Genomic DNA, 19,440 nt, shown 5'->3' with positions numbered 1-19,440 from the left:
GCCCGCGAGCGCGAATGACGCATTGCAGCACGAACCGGCCAATCAGCGTACGCTCTGGGGCCTCCACGCCGCCGCCGTGTGCCTCCGCGCCGCGCCGTCAAGTAGTGCCGTTCAGGGGCGGGGCGTGCGGAGGGGGGGGGGAGCGGCCAGCCGCGCTCCTTCCCGCCCGCCGCCAGTCAGTCAAACCAGCCAGCCAGCCGGAACTCGTTCGCGGCCCCGCGGCGGCGGAGGGATCCGGCGGAGGGAGCGATCCGGCCTTTAAGAGGAGCCGGGGGCGGCGGCAGCGGCTCAGTGCGGGCGCAGGAGCGGCGGCAGCGGTTGTGGACGTGGCTCCGGCTCCGACCCCGACCCCGACCCCAACCCCGTCCGTCCGTCCGTCCGTCCGTAGCGCGGCAGCATGGTGAGAGCCGCGACGCGCGGTGGGAGAAAGGGCGGAGGGTGGGCAGGAGGGACCGCTTGCTCGCTCTCTCGCCCGCCCGGAGGGGCCGGAGCCGCTGCGAAGCGAATGGAAGCGAAGGTCACTCGGGCTCGGCGCCCGGAAGCGCCTTTGTCCGCGGCGCCGCCGCCGTTAGCCCGACGGGCCGGGCCGGGCCGGGCCGGGCCGCGCGGGGAGGGGGCGGGGCGGGGCGCGGCGTACGCGGCGCGCGGGCCCGGGGCCGCCCCGGCTCTGCTGCTGCGCCGGCCGTGCGGCACCTGCGGCGGGGCTGCGGTCGGTCGCACCTGCGAGGCTGCGGTTGCAGCTGCGGTCGCACCTGCGGCTGCAGCTGCGGCGGGCGGCCCCCTCCCCCACCCCAGCTGGCGGCTGCCCCTCCGGCTGCAGCTGGACGCTGGGGCGCGGGAGGGGGAGCGTTTCCAAACAACAACAACAACCATCCTCATCTAGAAAATGGGTCAGGGCTCGGGGCGTTTGCTTCGCCTCGCATGCAGCAGGAGGTCCCGCGGTCCGAATCCCATATGGCAGGCATCTCCGAGGGTCCTCCCTTCCCCCCTGAGCCTGCCTGCCTGCCTGCCTGCCGGGAGCGATTTCTCTGAGCGTAGACCCCCCCCACCCGCCCCCTGAGCGCTGCCGGGTGTGACCCAAAAACCAAGATCAATGAAATGAAATCTTTAACACACACTCCTGGCTGAGGGGCCAGGGAGAGAGCATGGAGGTAAGGCATTTGCCTTGCATGCCTTGCTTGCAGAAGGATGTCCAATGGTTCCAGTCCCATATGGCATCCCCTCTGGTCCCCCCCGAATCTGCCAGGAGTGATTTCTCTGCGCATAGAGCCAGGAGGAGGAAACCACCACCCCCCCGAGTGCTGCCGGGTGTGACCCCCCCAAAAAAAAAAGAAAAAAAAAATCAGGGATTCATTATTTTACAAGTGGGAAATGAGAAACGCGTTTCCTTCCCACCTTCTCCCTCCCTCCCTCCCATTTGCAAAAATGAGCTCCAGAGATGTGGCTTCTGGGGAGGGGTGTTGAGGTGCGGGGGAGGGGGTTGGTCCCTGCTGCAGGGCCTCTGGGCCAGGGGGAAATCGGGACCTAGGGTGGGGAGGGGAGTCCATGGGGCGGGGACCTTGCCTCCGGGAGGAGGCCTAGACCGTTGGGTGTGCCCCGCAGACCGGTGACAGCACCACCTCGGGGTGTGGGCAGGTTCCCCCCCCCTTTGAGGGCCCGCACCCCATCCTCATCTTGGGGTGATGTTGCACGCGAACGTATGCCCCGGGTGGAAGGAAGGAAGGAAGGAAGGAAGGAAGGAAGGAAGGGTGGGTGTATTTGGGAGGGGCAGTTTAGATGCGAAATATCTTCCGTATCTAAGAGCTTCCTCTCCAAGAAAGAAAAAAAAAAGGCAGTCCACGGTCAGTTCCAAAAAATATGTATAAATAGATTGAAAGAAATAGGAAAGGATGGTTCATGTCTTTGCCCAGCCGTTCTTCTGATCGTTCAGTTCAAGAACAGAAACCGCGGTTGCCTTTGTATTTTGTTTTTTTTGTTTGCTTGCTTTCTGCCCACGAGGAATAAACTTTTGGACTCGTTATTTGCATCAGGTTTCGGGTGTTTATTACAAAGGAGAGTCATCCCCGACTTCTAGATTACTAGTGGGAATGGCCTTCGGTTGGCTTCAAATTCCGGAGATGTAAAATTGGGGCGCCGTCGGGTTGCAGAATAAAAATTCCTCGAGGGATGGGATGGCATTGTTCCTCGTCTTTGGGGTTTGCGCGCAGCAGTCAGTCGTGTCGTTTCCAGCGGGGATGAGGTCGGGAAAAGAGGTGAGGCTCTGCACCCTAGGTCAGCACTTCAGGGAGTGGCCCTGGGACCCCAGGACTGCTAGCCAGGGACCTCACCCCGGCAAACACCAGTAGAGCACTTGGCTGCTGCTTTTGAGTACCAAGAAAGGGGGAGACATCATCAAACTGCGAGAGACCTGTTTTCTCCAGCTGAGGGCTCACCTGATGGATGTTCTAGACTGAGCTGGGGATGGAGCCTACAGTTGGAATGTCAGTTAGACTTTCAAACGGTCGGTTTATATGAAGTGATTTGTCCCAGTGGTTTGGGTTAGACATCAAATGTATTGCCGCCTATTTTAGAGGCCACCTGTTTTAGGGATAAAACCAGATACCTTCGTTTGTAGAATACACATCACTTAAGAGGCCCTTGAGCACCGAAATAGCACTTGGTAGGAGTGGTCGGATGAGGGATGCGGCTTGTTCCAGTTCAGGGCCGCAGAGACACTGCATGCTCACTGGCCCAGGCATCCCAGATGACCCCTAGAGCCTGCCAAAAACAGACCAAAAGTTCCAGTTCAAAACCGAAGGCTTGCGCACTTATGCAAGTTAAGAAATCCAGGGATTTTTTTTCCGCCGAAATTCAACTCAGAACAGCCATACCCTACTTAGGAACTGTTTTTAAGGAATGTTGAGTAGGCACCCGGGGTCACGGCGCTGCGGGGGTTGCTGAGGTTCTGCTTCTCGTTGTTGACACATCACCACTGGTTCTTGAAGATTTGGGACGCAAGTTGAGATGCATTAATGTCTGGAACTTTCTCTGGGGTGACAAGCAATAGAAAGAATAATAGAAATTGTAAAAATCGAGGAGTAAAAGCCATCTGTGAATTATTCACTTGACTGAGATAAACCCATGAACAAGTTTGTGTTACCCCCAAAGTGTCATTCTTTTAAGAAAAAGGCATTACTCACAGATGGAAACAAGAACGGGATTTGTTTATGGTTGGAAAGGCTTTCGGATTAGACTGCTGTAAGGGTACCCTACCCTATTCCCCTCTTCTGAGTGCTTGGATTGAAACTAGGTCTTTCAAGCAAGGCTGGTGCTTACCTTGAGCTAAGTCCCCAGTCTGGCCTATCTAGCCTTAACCTTGTTCTGTTGGGAGATGCTGGGGGGAGGGGGCGGGCTTTGGGCTTTGCGGTGCCTGGGACCAGCCAACCAAGGATTCCTCCAGGCAGCCAGCCCTCGCAATCAGCTCCCTCCCCACTTCTCTGGCATTCTCTTGTTTGGCTTCTCTCTGGATGTTGTTAAGCGTAAATTTTGAACTCTGGACATAAATAGCAAATAAAGAACTTTGGTACATGAAAAAGAGTCCACGCAGAACTGAAATCTCTCAAGGCGTGGCTGGCTAGTAGTAGTTTTTGTGTGTTTTTATGCTCATTTGTGGTCCAGGATTGTATCTGTTTGAAGGTAGGGCCCTGATTAAGAGCATTTAAATGCTTGACTTTCTAAGCAAAATGGGGAAATGTTGCTCTCTTACAGCCAGCAGCATTCTCGTTTCTTCCTTAAAGCTGCAGTGCTCTCCACATGTTTTCTTTTGCTCCTAAGTTAATATCCTCTGCCACATCTGTCCCTAGGTTGCACCTCTTGGTTTCAGTTTGCGGAAGGAATTATTTCCTTAGCTTAAATCAGAGTTCACGTGGAACACCAGATTTGCTGGTTAGAACTTGCCAATGCAGGGGCCCTAGAGATAGCATGGAGGCAGGGCTTTTGCCTCGCATGCAGAAGGACGGTGGTTCGAATCTCGGCATCCCATATGGTCCCCCGAGCCTGCCAGGAGCGACTTCTGAGCACAGAGCCAGGAGTAACCCCCGAGCACTGCCGAGTATGACCCAAAAACAAAAAGAACGAACTTGCCAATGCCATGCATGCTTCCCTTGTGGGAATTAAACTAGGTTGTCATTTAATAGTGTAGGCTTTTTGATTAGTTCGTATTATTATAGCTGAACTCTGACCTAACGCTTTTACATAGTTTTATAATTTTATGTAACAGGAGTACAGTGGTGGGGCATTTGCCTTACATGCTGCCGACCCAGGACGGACCCAGGTTCAATTCCTGGCATTCCATCTAGTCCCCTGAGCCTGCCAGGAGTGATTTCTGAGTGCAGAGCCTGGAGTAACCCCTGAGCACTGCTGGGTGTGGCCCAAAAACAACAACAAAAGAATAACCTTGCAGAGTTTAATATTGTATTACAGGTGAAGTTGAATGGCAGGTGCCCAGGTCACACTTAGCGTATCAAGAGACGAAACCGTGTTTTGCCCTTTTCAGCAGTGATGGTTCTAGAAGGAAATCCTCTACAAAGGAAGCACGAATTGAGGGAACGGGATGGGGTTCAGGTATAATTCCTTGGGCGTATGGGATGAGATCATACCAAATAGTGGAGAGTTGGGATTTGTAGGGATAAAGGTGATTTTTTTTTTTTATTCCTCCTTTCAGTAGTGGCGATGAGCTTACACTTCTGGTCTGGTGCTTGCTCACTGGGGTGCTTGTTGGGGTGGCCGGTGCTCACATGCAGCTGGGAAATACTAGCAGTGCTGAGAATGAAAGCTAGTGGGACTGACCGTGTGTAGGGTTCCAGGGATTATACTGGCAACATGTGCTAGGGAGGCAGGCGTCTAAGCCCTAGCACCAAGTCAGAAGGCAGGTCATTTTATTTGCCTGTTTGGGAATACTGGAGGTACTGGGGGGAGGGGAATCCTTGTACCAAAGATGGGAAAATATGTGCATTTGGGCTGGAGTGATAGATAGTATTAAGGCGCTTTACTTGGACATGGCTGACCTGGGTTCAGTCCCCTGCATCCCATATGTTCCCAAACCCACTGGGAGAGCCAGGAGTAGCCCCTGAGCATCGCTGCAGGTAGTCCAAAACAAAACCAAAAGTTTGCACTTGAGCTTTTCAGGCTCTTTAATGTTAATTTACCAGGCCGTGGGTCTTGCCTCACTTTTGGGTAGTAGTGGATCCAAACCTAAGTCCCTGCTAGAGGCAGGCAATCATCACTGAACCACACCTCTAAGGGACGGCCTGGGGATACTACAGCAGGTACTACCAGACCCAGTGCTATGTTCCCCAAACTGAGCACCACCAGGTGTAGTCCAAAATTTTTTTGAAAATTAAAAAACAAGAAAGAAAAGGAAAAGGATAAAAACCCAAATGGGTTTGCCTTGTGATTAAAATAAAATTGTTGAGTGGGGCTGAGTTTCTTGACAGTTTCTAGCAAAGAACTGCTTTCCAAGTTTCTTGGGAAATTTCTACGCTGTGTCCACCTGCAGCTCTGCCATAACTTGTTGCAGACAAATAGATGTGAAATTGAAACTCTGTTTCATACAGTTGATGGATGTGTTCATCAGCGCCTGCTACTCTACTTACACAGGAATATTAAGAGGTGGTTCTGGGCAGGGCTTTGACTGTATGGATAGCTTTTACAGCAACCATGGAGCTTGGAGTCTGCGAACATCCTACTGTGATTCTTGGATTTTAAATCTTGGGAATTGGGGGCAGGAGTCATGTTCTACAGATGGGATCCCTGCGTCGGGTTCCTAGCATTGTGATATGTGTACCAAGCCACCTTTGGATGTGACCCCAAGCCCAAGGAAAACTTCGAAGCTTTGGACCTATTATTGATTTTGTGCCAGCCTTAATCTGAAGCCCCAGCTCTTAGCTATAAGATAGGGAATTCCTGCTATAGAGTTACTGTGAAGTTATTTTATTGGCTTTAGGAAGTGCCTGAACATGGGCTTTTTGGATGCACCCTATTACTGCTTGGTGGGGGAATGGCAGGACCAACCCTCTGATGCTGGGGGTGCAGGAACCTGGGCCACTCCTGCATGCTGGCATGTGTGTGCCGTCTCCAGCCTAGCACGTCCACGTCCACACAACCACAGACAGACCTCTTTTCCATGTGCTTAAAAGGAAAAAAGTTGGTGTGCCTCCCCAAAGTTGAGATTTGGTTTGGGATTTGAAAACCAGAGAAAGCATTGAGCACTTCGGTTTCCCTTAGGTTTGATTATTTTACTTTTTTTTGTTTGTTTGTTTGTTTTGGATTTTGGTTCACACCCTGTAGCGCGCAGGGGTTAATCCTGGCTCTACACTCAGAAATTGCTCCATGCAGGCTCGTGGGACCATATGGGATGCCAGGATTTGAACCACCAACCAGCTGCATGCAAGGCAAACACCTTACCTCCATGCTATCTCTCTGGCCCCTATTTTATTTTTTTTAATAATAGGAGTTTCGCTTACATTTTTTGAGGTTTAGAAAATACTTTCATGCCCTAGTTATTTCTGGTATAACGTTTGAATCCAGTTTTTAGAACTGGAGGTTTTTGGTAATGTTTGTGTATTAAGTCCTTGGTCCTTGCTTACTGATCCCATTATGCTTTCTATATGGCAGACTAGACATCTTCAATTTGCATAAAATTGGACTTTAAGTAATGGATTCTAAAATAGTTCCATTTCCAAAACGTAGGTTCAGGATAGTTAAGCTTTGAAGGTAAAGAAAATATGTGCATTTTCTATCCTCCTGTTTATTGTAAGTAGCAGTAAAATATTGTTAATTATAAAGTGAACATTGAACACTGAAAGTTGTTTTGTGACTGCTAATCAACATAATTCCAAGCCACTTACCTATCTGCATTTTTTGTTCTATTTTGTAGGCTGACCAACTGACTGAAGAGCAGATTGCAGGTGAGAAATACTTGCCTCGTGGTTATACAGTTTGAATAACCAATGTCAGAGCAAGGTACTTGATAGGCCTGACTGGTGCATGTTTCAGAAGACAGTGTGAGTTGGTATGATGGTCATTGATTCATAAGAAGGTAGACTTGCCTAGGAACAATGGGGAAACCTATTGTAATTACAGTTTCTTTCTTTCTTTCTTTCTTTCTTTTTTTTTACATTTTACAGTCTTTTAATGATGCATATAAAATCATGCTATTTCTGCGTAAACTTTGGATGAAATTCATACCACAGTCTAAGCTATACTTTGGTGATCTTTATTTTTTTTTTTTTCGGGCCACACCTGTTTGATGCTCAGGGGTTACTCCTGGCTAAGCGCTCAGAAATTGCCCCTGGCTTAGGGGGACCATATGGGACGCCGGGGGATGGAACCATGGTCCTTCCTTGGCTAGCGCTTGCAAGGCAGACACCTTACCTCTAGTGCCACCTCACCGGCCCCGTGATCTTTATTTTGAAGACCCTAAAACATGTATTCTAGGCAGGAGTGACCCTGCAAATCCCAAGTTCCCACAAGAAAAAGCCAAATAGTAACTAGAATGTAACTGAAAAGGTAGAATTGTACATGTATTTCAGATTAAAGTAGCTATTATTTAGACTTTTTTATTTTTGAAGCAAGGAAATTTGTGCTGAAGATTCTTTAAAAAGATATATATAGAGAAAAAGAAATACACATACACATTTAAGAGAACATGGGCTTGTCCAGAGTGGAAAAGACAGGAACAAATAAACGAGCAAAGACGTGAGTTGAGGGAGAACACAGTAAAGTAGCTGTTACTTTCTCCTTAGGATACATACAGACTAGTGAGAGAGTTTCCATTTTAAAGTTAGTGTTCCTTGGTGCCCAAAAGACAAGGCAAGCATCCTACCTGGATTCCATCCCGACACCCCATACAATCTAACAGCCCTGCCAAGTCAGGAGTCAGCCCTGAGCACTGCTGGGTCTAGGAATTTTTGAATTTTGCCTTCAAAAAGTGACAGCTTGGGCCAGACCGGTAGGGCATTTGCCTTGCATGCAGCTGACCCGGTTTGATTCCAGCATCCCATATGGTCCCTGGAGGTTGCCGGAGTGATTTCTGAGCACAGAGCCTGGAGTAACCCTGAACACCCACAAGTTTGACACAGAAAAACAAAAATTTTAAAACTTGACAGCTATTGGGGCTGGAGAGATAGCACAGCAGTAGGGCATCTGCCTTACGCACAGCTGACCCTGGACAGACCCGGGTTTGATTTCCCAGCATCCCATGGGGTTCTCCAGCATGCCAGGAGTAACCCCTGAATGCTGCCAGGTGACCCAAAACAAACAAAAGTGACAGCTATTGAGATAATTTTTCTTCAGCTGTTCGTTTTGCCCTGGAAATGAGTGAAGTTGCTACAGAAAACCTGATGTCACCGTTTCATAATGATTTGAGATGGGTAGTTAATATCTAAGTGTTGAATAAACTGAATAAAATATTCCCCCCCCCCCAACTGCAGTGTTGAAATTAGTTTTTATTCATTGCTTTCATTAGAGACTTAACAGAAACCTTTGGCCATTTCCCTTATGTTTCCTGTTAAGAGTGGGGGGGGGGCTCTAAAACCATGTGCGCACCCTCATGCTTTTAAAACCACACAGAAACTCAGTGCTGAAGAAAACTGGAGTACTGTTGGACCTCAACCATATAGTCCTTTCAAAATAAGCGCTATTTGGGAGGCAGCGGGTATCTGATAGGTCTATATAGAGGAGAAAGCTATTTTGTTAAAAGACTACGTTTCAGCAGGGGTTTGGGGTATATATGAATTTGAGTAGGTATTTGGTAAACTGTATTATGTGTTGTTCAGAGATTTGGAAATAATCGATTTACGTCCAAGGTTCCCAGACTTTTGGTCTACTGCTCTCTGGGTAGAAAAAAATGGAGCTTGACCCTGAGCCCAGCAGGCAGACACTTCCGCTCATTCCTGCCCACCCTCGCTCCCCTCCCATTGCCACTTTGGGAGGCTCCACTGTACACTGTGTCGGAGGATTCAACTTTCTCTACAAGAGCTTTAATAGAATGTCTCCTGTTCACTGGCATGAACGTAAATGCTGACTTCACGGACGCACTTGTCTTCCCTGATCCTTTATTTCTCAGTATTTCTGTCATTCACTGTCCCTATTCCACACAGCCTGTTCACTCACTGCTGTCCTTCAGACTCCCTCACTTTATCTTCCACTGATGGGGGGGGGGGGGGAGTGTTCCTGGGGCTCGATGAGTGCAAGGAACACTTGAGACCCATTTTCAGCCACCTTCAGTTCTTTGTAAAAAGAATCGTCTGTATGTTAATACAAGCTCAATCACTGATGTCTTTATAAAGACAGCTTGTAGATCATTGGCACATTACCTTTAAAGTAAATGTGTCTTTTCATTGACTTCCAGTAGGAGAAAAATTGTGCTAGTTTTTCTTTCCTGTCTTTTTTTTTTTTTTTTTTAATGCTTGTAAGCAATTTCTTAGCTAACCTTTAAGGAAAATAAGCCAGCCAGAATTTTTATCTTACTAAAATAAAAATTCTTGATAAGGGACCTTATTTGGTTTTCTCTTCTGTGCTCATTGATTGACACACACATTAAGGGCCAGTTCTCAAAAAAATTTATTTGTTTTTGGTTTTGTGGGCCACACCCAGCTGTAGTCAAGGCTTATTACTCTTTGTTTTGGCTTCTGGGTCACACTCAGCAGCACTCAGGGGGTTACTCCTGGCTCAATGCTCAGAAATCACTCCTGGCAGGCTCAGGGGAACATATGGGATGCCGGGATTCGAACCACCGTCCTTCTGCATGCAAGGCAAACTCCTTACCTCCATGCTATCTCTCTGGCTTCCTGGCTTATTACTTTTGGCTCTGCACTCTGGAATCAACTCCTGGCAGACTTGGGGAAGCATATGGGATTCTGGGGATCAAACCCAGGTTGGCCATGTGCAAAACAAGCAGGGTCTTTCCCTGCTGTACTGTTGGTTGCTCCATCCCTCAAATAAGGTTCATTTTCAAATAGGTGTACAATACAAAAAATGTTTTTGGCTCTGCCTACCCTAAGAATTATTCTGCATTCTCCTAAAAATCCCTTCTAAGTTTCATATGTGGCAATGTCCATCTCGAGGTGAAAGCAAAATTGGGGGGGGCCCACACCTGGTGATGCTCAGGGGTTACTCCTTGCTCTGTGCCCAGAAATCGCTCCTGGCTTGGGGGACCATTCGGGGAACCACAATCAGTCCTAGGTTAGCATCTGCAAGGCAGACGCCCTACCGCTTATGCCACTGCTCTGGTGCTGGAAAGCAAATGTTTAAATCTCTTTGTGATAAATTATAGTTGTATATTAGCAACTTCTCAGAGCAAAGACTATGTTCTTGCTGGGAAACTTCCATGTTCCTGTGCAGGGATGAACATTTTACTTGAAAAAAATTATTAATCATTCTTAGTCTGTAAGAAAAATTACATAGTGCCAGTATTGATCTTTAATAGACGTGAGTTCAGAACTTGGTAAATTAATAGAATGTGATAAATACTTTTTTAGTCATGTTTTATGATAGCTTGCTAAAATCAATTAGAAAAAGGGTTTTAGAGTTGCTAGTAAATAGATGAAACTTGATTAATAGTATGATTTCTGAAATTTTTCATTTAGGCATATCTAAGATGAACTTGGAGCCAAAATCTTCTCTGTAATATTAAGGACCTGTTTTCCTTTTATGTATTTTTGGGGGATTTGTGGATGGAAATACCCTTTAAAGCAACATGCTTCTAGGGGCTGGAGCGATAGCTTGGAGGGTAGGGTGTGTTTGCCTTGCATGCAGAAGGACGGTGGTTCAAATCCCAGCATCTCATATGGTCCCCTGAGCGCTGCCAGGTGTGACCCAAAAACAAACAAACAAAAAAAACTATATATGAAGGATAAATGTAGGTGAATGTCAGTTGTACTTTTGAGATCGTTCCTGTTTATTTCAAAGATTTAATCTGGTTTTATTCTAAAAATGCAAAATTTGGAATAAGCCTTGAACTTTAAAATACTTAATTTTAAATAAGTAAATAAAATAAAATACTTAATTTTTTCTAGTATCAGTAAATCATAGAATATAGATACGATTATATTTTCTACACTTTCTATTTGAGCATTTTAAGTTACTAATTTTAAAATGTCTTGGAATTCGGAACACAATATAATCCTTTATATGTTACAAGTAATGCTGTATATTTAAATCCTAATAATTTATATATTTGTCTTTTTTTTTTTTTTTATTGTTTTTGGGCCGCAGCTGGCTGGCAGCACTTGTCAGAAATTACTCCTGGCAGAGTTGGGGGACCATATGGGATGCTGGGGATCAAACCCAGATCAACGGTGCACAAGGAAAATGCCCTACCCTCTGTAATACCACTCCAGCCCCTATGTTCTGAAGTCATGAGCTCTGAGAAATAGTAATCAAACAGAGGGAAGCTATACTTTTTATTACTATTCACTTAGAATAGCAGAGAGATAGTATGGGGGAGGGGGGACTAAGGAAGGTGCTTTCCTTTAATGTGATGACCCTGTTGGATCCCCTGCACTGCATGTGGTTGGTTCCCTTAGCAGATCTAGATGTGCTTCAAAACCACCTCATTACCCCACAAATTCAATGGACCTGACAGATCATGTGGAGCAGTTGAAATGACTTGAATTTTCTAAGTTGATTGAAAAGCATAAAATGCATTTAGAAGTCTGGCTTGAGATCTGCCAAGATGCGTCCCATAGGAAGTCAGAAATAAATGTCCTGTTAGAAAAATCAGCTGACTAGGAAGGCTTCACTATGAACTGGGCCAGAGAGCGTCAGGACACTGGGGAAGGCGAGCACTTGCACCACGCTGTCCCCTGAGCATTGCCAGTGGAAGCCTGAGCGCTGCTGGGTTTTGCCCCAAAATAAAAACTTTAAAATTGGAAGCTGGCATAGGGGAAGGAACCAAAAAGGAAAAAAGTTAAGGAAGCCGATCACATGTCAGAAAATGAGGAATTTTTGTCACTGTAAGGTAGGAGATAAGCTACAGTTCTGAAAGTTGGCGAAAGTTTGGGGTTTTCGTGCAGTTTGGGATTCTACAGGAGAAAGCATTGGCACTAACTACTTGACACATGTGTTCAATGCTTTATATGTTGTTATTAATGTCTGAGGGTACCTTCCCCCATGGTGCTCAGGGAACTGGGAGGCTGGATGTAGAGATCTGGTCACTGATGAAGTTCAGTGTTGGGGCCATCCAAGGCACCATCCAGTGGGGCTGGGTGGTGGAGGGAAGGACACAGTTGTGCTGAGGGGCAGAGCTTGGGTCCGGTGCTCTCTCTGATCTTGTCAGGATTACAGGTAGTAAATACAGCTACTTCAACAGATGAGGAGAAAGAAAAGGTGGTTTACCTTGTCAGGGTTTGCATTGCTTGGAAAGGTGAAAGGTTGCAGTGTTTAAAGCTCATGTAGGGCCGGCGGTGGCGCTAAAGGTAAGGTGCCTGCCTTGCCTGCGCTAGCCTAGGACGGACCGCGGTTCGATGTAGTCAAGTTCGAGTTTGCTTTTAATTTCTATGCTAAAGTCCTCACACATCGAAACATTGGATCAAATGGCAGATTAAGCATCTTCAGCTAATACCAGCTTGGTGACTTCCAGCATGGGTAAGAGAAAAACAGATTCACAGTGGTGCTCTGGTGTGGGGAGGGGCAAAACAAACATGTTGATTTATTTGTAGTCTAAGAGATAGAAGACTGTTAAAAGAATGGCTAAGAATAGAGAAGATGGTCTAGTGACATAGATGAACTAGGACAGTGGGGAGGGCACTTTCCTGTAACAGCCAACCAGGGTTTAATCCCTGACACTGTCAGGAGTAATTCTTGAGTGCAGAGCCAGGAGACACCCTAATTCAAAAACACAGGTGGTAGGAATGGCAGGTTTAGGAAGGGAGGGGATAAATGACACTTGAAGAGATGTGAAGCACCTCATTTCAGAGTCACTTTAAAGTCAAGTGACCCTTCTCAGGAAGGTAGGAATACTGGGGGGCGGGGGGGGGGGGCGGGGGGGGGGGCTTAATGGACTCAGGCACTTTGGGATTGCTTTGATACTGATTTGCTGACCAGTACTGCCTTGGTTCTAGTTCCTGGAAGTGACTTGACACTATCAAGTTAAATAGCTGGTTAGGTTTCTCACTTGTGAAATAAAGGCAAGGCATGGTACTGAAGACTGTTGCTCTGACAGTTTTCTCTGGAATCTAATGGTGACCTGAAAGCAAAACACATTTCAGAGTTACTGTCTTTTCACTAACGACATTGGTAGGAAGGTGTAAATTGTTGTTCTCAGTGATAACAGCGCTTTAACGCTTTGCTAAAAACTGATCATTTATAATTTTCTTTTTGGTTTTTGGGCACAGCCAGGGGGTTACTCCCGGCTCTGCACTCAGAAATCGCTCCTGCCTTGGGGGACCATGTGGGGACTTCAGGGGATCGAACCAGGGTCTGTCCTAGGCTAGCGCGCACAAGGCAAACACCTTACACCCTGAACCACTGCTCCAGCCCCTGATCATTTATAATCTTGATCAGAACTTTGTTACCACATCTTTACACATTATTTGGTGAGACTCCTATGACCTTCTTGTAAAGGAAACTGGCCTTTTGTATATTCTGAAATTTAAGAGTTTTGTTTTGAATTTAATGTGAATAACTTGTGAGAGTTAAAGTATTTCTGAGTATAAGGTAGGTCTATGATTTTAAGTTGTATATCACTGAAGTAGCCTCAGTAGAGAAATAAAAAACTCAAGTGTTGAGAGCTGGATATTTTTTGGGGGGGGACCACACCTGGTGGTGTTCAGGGGTTACTCCTAGCTATGCACTCAGAAATTGTTCTTGGCTTGGGGGGGACCATATGGGATGCCGGGGGATCGAACTGTGTTCCGTCCTAGGCTAGGCTAGCGCAGGCAAAGCAGACACCTGAACGCTTGCACCACCTCTCCGGCCCCTGGGCTGGATATTTTTTGTGTTTCGATCTCAAAAAGAATGTATGGGCTTGCGAGCGTATGTAGAGTTAAGATAGTTTCATGGCAAGAAATTAGAAATGGTGGGGCCAGGGTGGTAGCGCAAGCTGTAGGGCCTGTATTCCTGAGCCAATACGGGCTTCAAGTAAAATGAGTGATTTGACTGACCTGGTCTGTGCTATAAAATTTTAAGCAAAAACTTCTATAGTACAGTATACATTGATGTGACTTATAAAGGCTTTTTTTTTGTTTGTTTGTTTTTGGTTTTTGGGCCACACCCGGCGGTGCTCAGGGGTTACTCCTGGCTGTCTGCTCAGAAATAGCTCCTGCCAGGGACGGGGGACTATATGGGACACCGGGATTTGAACCAACCACCTTTGGTCCTGGATTGGCTGCTTGCAAGGCAAACGTCGCTGTGCTATGTCTCCGGGTCCCATAAAGGCATTTTAAAAGTTATACAATTGTTGACATTGATTGGCAATTGTTTTCAGTTATCTCTTTGTGTGTCTTTACTGAGATGATTGACTAGTTGACTCATTAGGGCCAGATCAATAGAACAGCAAGAAGGTTTTCTTGCCTTGCACATGGGCAATCTTTGGCATCCATATGGCTCCCAAGCATCACTGAGTGTGGCCTAAAACCAAGAAAAAAAGTTGGGGCCAGAGATAGCATGGAAGTAAGACATTTGCCTTGCATGCAGAAGGATGGTGGTTCGAATCCTGGCATCCCATATGGTCCCCCGAACCTGCCAGGAGCGATTGATTTCTTAGCGTAGAGCCGGGAGTAATCCTTGAGCACTGCCAGGTGTGGCCCTAAAAACAAAAAAAAGAAAAGAAAAAAAGTGTTGCTAGATTTAGGAGGGCTTTATAAATGACTAATCTGTCCATTTGGATTGTGTTCTCAAACAGAATTCAAAGAAGCCTTTTCACTATTTGATAAGGATGGTGATGGGACTATAACAACTAAGGAGTTGGGAACAGTAATGAGGTCTCTGGGTCAGAATCCCACGGAAGCCGAGTTACAGGACATGATTAATGAAGTAGATGCTGACGGTAGGTCTTTTGTGGCTTGGATTGGGGAGGGCGTTGGAGAAGTGGCATTGGCGGCTTCTTGTAATGCTTCAACTGAAACATTCTTTTAGGTAATGGCACAATTGACTTCCCAGAATTTCTGACTATGATGGCAAGAAAAATGAAAGATACAGATAGTGAAGAGGAAATTAGAGAAGCATTCCGTGTGTTTGATAAGGTAAGGCAACAGATTGGTTTTGTTCATTTTTATATGTTTTGTTTTGGTTTTGGGTGTTTTTTGTTTTTGTTTTTGTTTTTTGGTGTGTGGGTCACACCCAGCAGTGCTCAGGGGTTACTCCTATTACTCCTGGCTCTGTGCTCATAAATCGTTCCTGGCAGGCATGCGAGACCATATGGGATGCTGGGAATCGAACCAGGATCTGTCCTGTATTGGCTGCGTGCATGTACGGCAAACGCCCTACTGCTGTGCTATCACTCCGACCCCAGTTTGTTCATTTTAGTTTAGGACAGATGGGTCCTCAAACTGTGGTCACCTGAGGACTTTTATCTGGCCTGCCAGGTGTTTTTGCCCCTGCTGCCTTCCTGCTTAATAGCCAGCTCATCCAGGGCCCACGGTGCGCACATGCAGGATGTGCCCTCTCACTCTCCAACTCCCCTCTTTCTGTCTCTTGACTCCTCTTAGTCTTGGGCCACTATTGTTTAATTTTTTAAACTATAGTCTGGCTCTCCAACAGTCTGAGGGACAGTGAACTGGCCCCGGTTTAAAAAAATTGAGGATACGGGCCCGGAGAGATGGCACAGCGGTGTTTGCCTTGCAAGCAGCCGATCCACGACCAAAGATGATTGGTTCGAATCCCGGTGTCCCACATGGTCCCCCGTGCCTGGCAGGAGCTATTTCTGAGCAGACAGCCAGGAGTAACCCCTGAGCACCGCTGGGTGTGACCCAAAAACTAAAAAAAAAAAAAAAAAAAAAAAAATTGAGGATACTTACTGGCAGGGAAGATACCATGTTCACAAAGGTGGTTTTCCCAGGATGAGGCTTATCCATTGCTCTCTGGATGTGCTAACCCCTGTGATTTCCCCAAATGTGGGAAACTTGACTGCATAATTTGTGGTCGTAGGGGACTGTGTTCACGCTCTCTCCTGGGGGGAAATAAAAATTTGAGAATGGGGCCAGAGCAGTGGTGCAAGCGGTAGGGCCTTTGCCTTATGCTAACCTAGGACTGCCCGCGATTCGATCCCCCGGCGTCTTCATGTGGTCCCCCAAGCCAGAAGCGATTTCCGAGTGCAGAGCCAGGAATAGCCCCTGCGCGTCACCACCGGGTGTGGCCCAAAAACAAACAAAAAATTGAGGACCCCTGGTTTAGAATGAAGATATCAGGACCTGTTGTTCTTTGAAGACTTTTTTTTGGGGGGGGGGGGCCACACCCGGCGATGCTCAGGGGTTACTCCTGGCTGTCTGCTCAGAAATAGCTCCTGTCAGGCACGGGGGACCACATGGGACATCGAGATTCGAACCAACCACCTTCGGTTCTGAATCGGCTGCTTGCAAGGCAAATGCCGCTGTGCTATCTCTCCGGGCCCCTCTTTGAAGACTCTTAAGTTTGCATTGGTTTCTGAATTTTCTTTTACTTACTGATGTGTGAAGCTTACTATTTACTCGTTCTATTTCAATGATTTTAATTTGTTTTTCTAGGATGGCAATGGCTATATAAGTGCAGCTGAACTTCGCCATGTGATGACAAACCTGGGAGAGAAGTTAACAGATGAGGAGGTTGATGAAATGATCAGGGAAGCAGATATTGATGGTGATGGTCAAGTAAACTATGAAGGTCAGTTTTCACTCTCATCGCTTCATTCCATGTTTTGGCTTTAAATTGGGTACTGAGGAGATACCTGATTATGTCACAACTAGTGATATTTTGTCCCCATCTTAGCTGAAACTTGGCCATATTAGGAAAGATTTTACTGTTTATTTGCAGAGTAGACAACGTTATCTCATAAGAACTTTCTACAATTAGCCACTCGGAGGTCCTTCTGCCTGTGCCATAAAAAATGATTGGGTGGGGCTGGAGAGGTGGCGCTAGAAGTAAGGCATTTGCCTTGCAAGTGCTAGCCTAGGACAGACAGCGCTTCAATCCCCCAGTGTCCCATATGGTTCCAAGTCGGGCAATTTCTGAGTGCATAGCCAGGAGTAACCCCTAAGCGTCAAAACAGGTGTGGCCCCAAAAAACAAAAAAATGATTGGGGGAGTTCATGTACATATTCAAGTTTGAGAAGCACAGTACTTTGAACTATGCTTAAGTACTTGCTGCACAATAATTGCAGAACAGTTGGAAGAGCCTCAAAATGGAATTAAGTTGGCTTCCTCCACTGTACTCTTTTTCAGTCTTAACTGGCTTTGATCTGAAAAATCTCCTTCATTTCAGAGGTAGCATGTGAGGAGGCATCAAGGATGTAGCATACAAAGTGCACTGTATTAAGGTGTTTGCCTTGCACACAGTGGCCTGGATTCGAGTCTGGGCACCGTGTATGGTCCCTGAGCACAGAGCAAGGGCAAACTGAGCAGAGCTGAGTGAGGCCTCCAAAAATAAGCATCCTACATTCGGAATTCTCAAACTTTTTAAAAACCCTAGTTTTTGAGGAATGGAGGAATGAATAGGAGTGAATTTGGGATTGTCCAATAATGGTTTTATCAGTCTTATTAACTCAATTTTCTGTGGATTTCTTTTTCAGAGTTTGTACAGATGATGACAGCAAAGTGAAGACATTGTACAGAATGTGTTAAATTTCTTGTACAAAATTGTTTATTTGCCTTTTCTTTGTAACTTATCTGTAAAAGGTTACCCCCTACTGTCAAAAAGATATGCATGTATAGTAATTAGGACTTCATTCCTCCATGTTTTCTTCCCTTCTGTCATCGTCCTGAAACCATATTTTAGGAAATTGATCAAGTTAACATGTTGCATGTGGCTTTCTCTGGATATATCCAAGCCCTTCTGCACATCTACACTTAGACAAAGATGATGAAATGAGGGAACATCTGGTCAGGTCTTTAAAGTAGTTTTCGTTAGGAATTGTCAGCATGTTGTTGAAGTGTGGAATTTGATCTGCGTGATCTATGGACAGTCATACAATATGTTCTTAAAAGTTGCACTATTGCAAAACGGGTGTGTGTGTTATCCAGGTACTCTTACACTATTTTTTGTACTGCTGGTCCTGCACCAGAAACATTTTCTTTTATTGTTCCTTGCTTTTTAAACTTTGTTTTAGCCACTTAAAGTCCGCTTATGGCACAATTTGCCTCATCCATTCCAAGTTGTATATTTGTTTTCCAATAAAAAAAAACTACAACTTACCCAACTGTTGCTCTGAATCTGAGTCATTTAATTGAAGTGGAAGGAAATGTGGAGGTGGTTTATACTTGGTATAACTCAGGAAATATCATCAAGGTTGTATTTAGGGTTGAAATTGGGAGACTTCAAAAATCATTTATATTTACAATTATATACTTACAGGATTAGGGTTGGGGGGACTGAGCACTTGGGGTAGATTGCTGGGTAGAAGCCTTGTATGCCTGAGGCTAGTGACCCTTGTTCTCAGCAGTGGACACTCTCATGCTCATACTAAGCCCCTGGCCCAGCATTACCAGAGCAGGAAAAGAGAAGTAGAATTAGCTAAACGCCAAGTGTGAGATTCTAAACATGGTGTATGTAGCACAGAAACTGGCATATAAGGTAGGGTTGTTTCCTTTATTTTTTTTTTTCTTTGTTTTTGGGCCCAGTGGTGCTTGGTTTGCACACTGCTGGGACCTTGGGCTGGGACCCGTTCAGTGCTGTGCTGTTGCACAGCATCCTTCTCAGGTCAAGTTCTCAGCATTGATGGGCATGTATGCTCCTGTGACTTCAGTGTTGCCCAAGATTATTTGTGTGGAGCCAATAGGTTATTAGAAAGGATACTATGTATATTTTTTGCCTATTAATAAATATTTAAGCACCATGATTACAAGCATATTTGTAGTTGGGTTTCAGTTATAAACAGAATGCCCCCCTTCACCAATGCATTATTCCCACTACCAGTGCTCCCCATCTCCCTCGCCCCTGCCTGTATTGGAAGACAAGCATTCTACTTCTCTCATTCTTTAACATTGTCATGCTTGTTGTTAGTGTAGTTATTTCCCTAACAGCATTCACCACTCTGTGGTGAACTTCAAGTTGTGAGCCGTTCCTTCTGGCCCTTCCAGCCCTTAACTCTATTTAGTCTCTGCCTTATTATTGTAATGTCCTTAATTTTTCTTCAAACCCATAGATGAGTGAGACTATCCTGTGTCTATCTCCCTCTGACTTATTTCACTCAACATAATAGATTCCATATACATCCACATATAGCAAAATGTCATGACTTCATCTCTCCTGATGGCTGCATAATATTCC

At 46.0% G+C, this 19,440-nt stretch overlaps 1 protein-coding gene and 1 non-coding gene across 2 annotated transcripts; both read left to right on the top strand.

Annotated features, from left to right (window-relative positions):
• Positions 1-364: 364 nt before the first annotated feature.
• On the top strand, positions 365-18,383 carry CALM2 (calmodulin 2). The gene is made up of 6 exons (XM_049784380.1): positions 365-400; positions 6,917-6,947; positions 14,885-15,028; positions 15,118-15,224; positions 16,704-16,839; positions 17,744-18,383. The coding sequence occupies exons 1-6, from the start codon at positions 398-400 to the stop codon at positions 17,770-17,772; spliced, it is 450 nt and encodes a 149-aa protein (XP_049640337.1). The 5' UTR covers positions 365-397; the 3' UTR covers positions 17,773-18,383.
• On the top strand, positions 15,991-16,153 carry LOC126024854 (U1 spliceosomal RNA). The gene has a single exon (XR_007500953.1). It is a non-coding gene; the product is annotated as a U1 spliceosomal RNA (small nuclear RNA).
• Positions 18,384-19,440: the final 1,057 nt, after the last annotated feature.

Source organism: Suncus etruscus, chromosome 12, assembly GCF_024139225.1.
Source record: "Suncus etruscus isolate mSunEtr1 chromosome 12, mSunEtr1.pri.cur, whole genome shotgun sequence".
Taxonomy (NCBI): domain Eukaryota; kingdom Metazoa; phylum Chordata; class Mammalia; order Eulipotyphla; family Soricidae; genus Suncus; species Suncus etruscus.
This window is presented reverse-complemented; position numbering and strand designations above follow the sequence as displayed.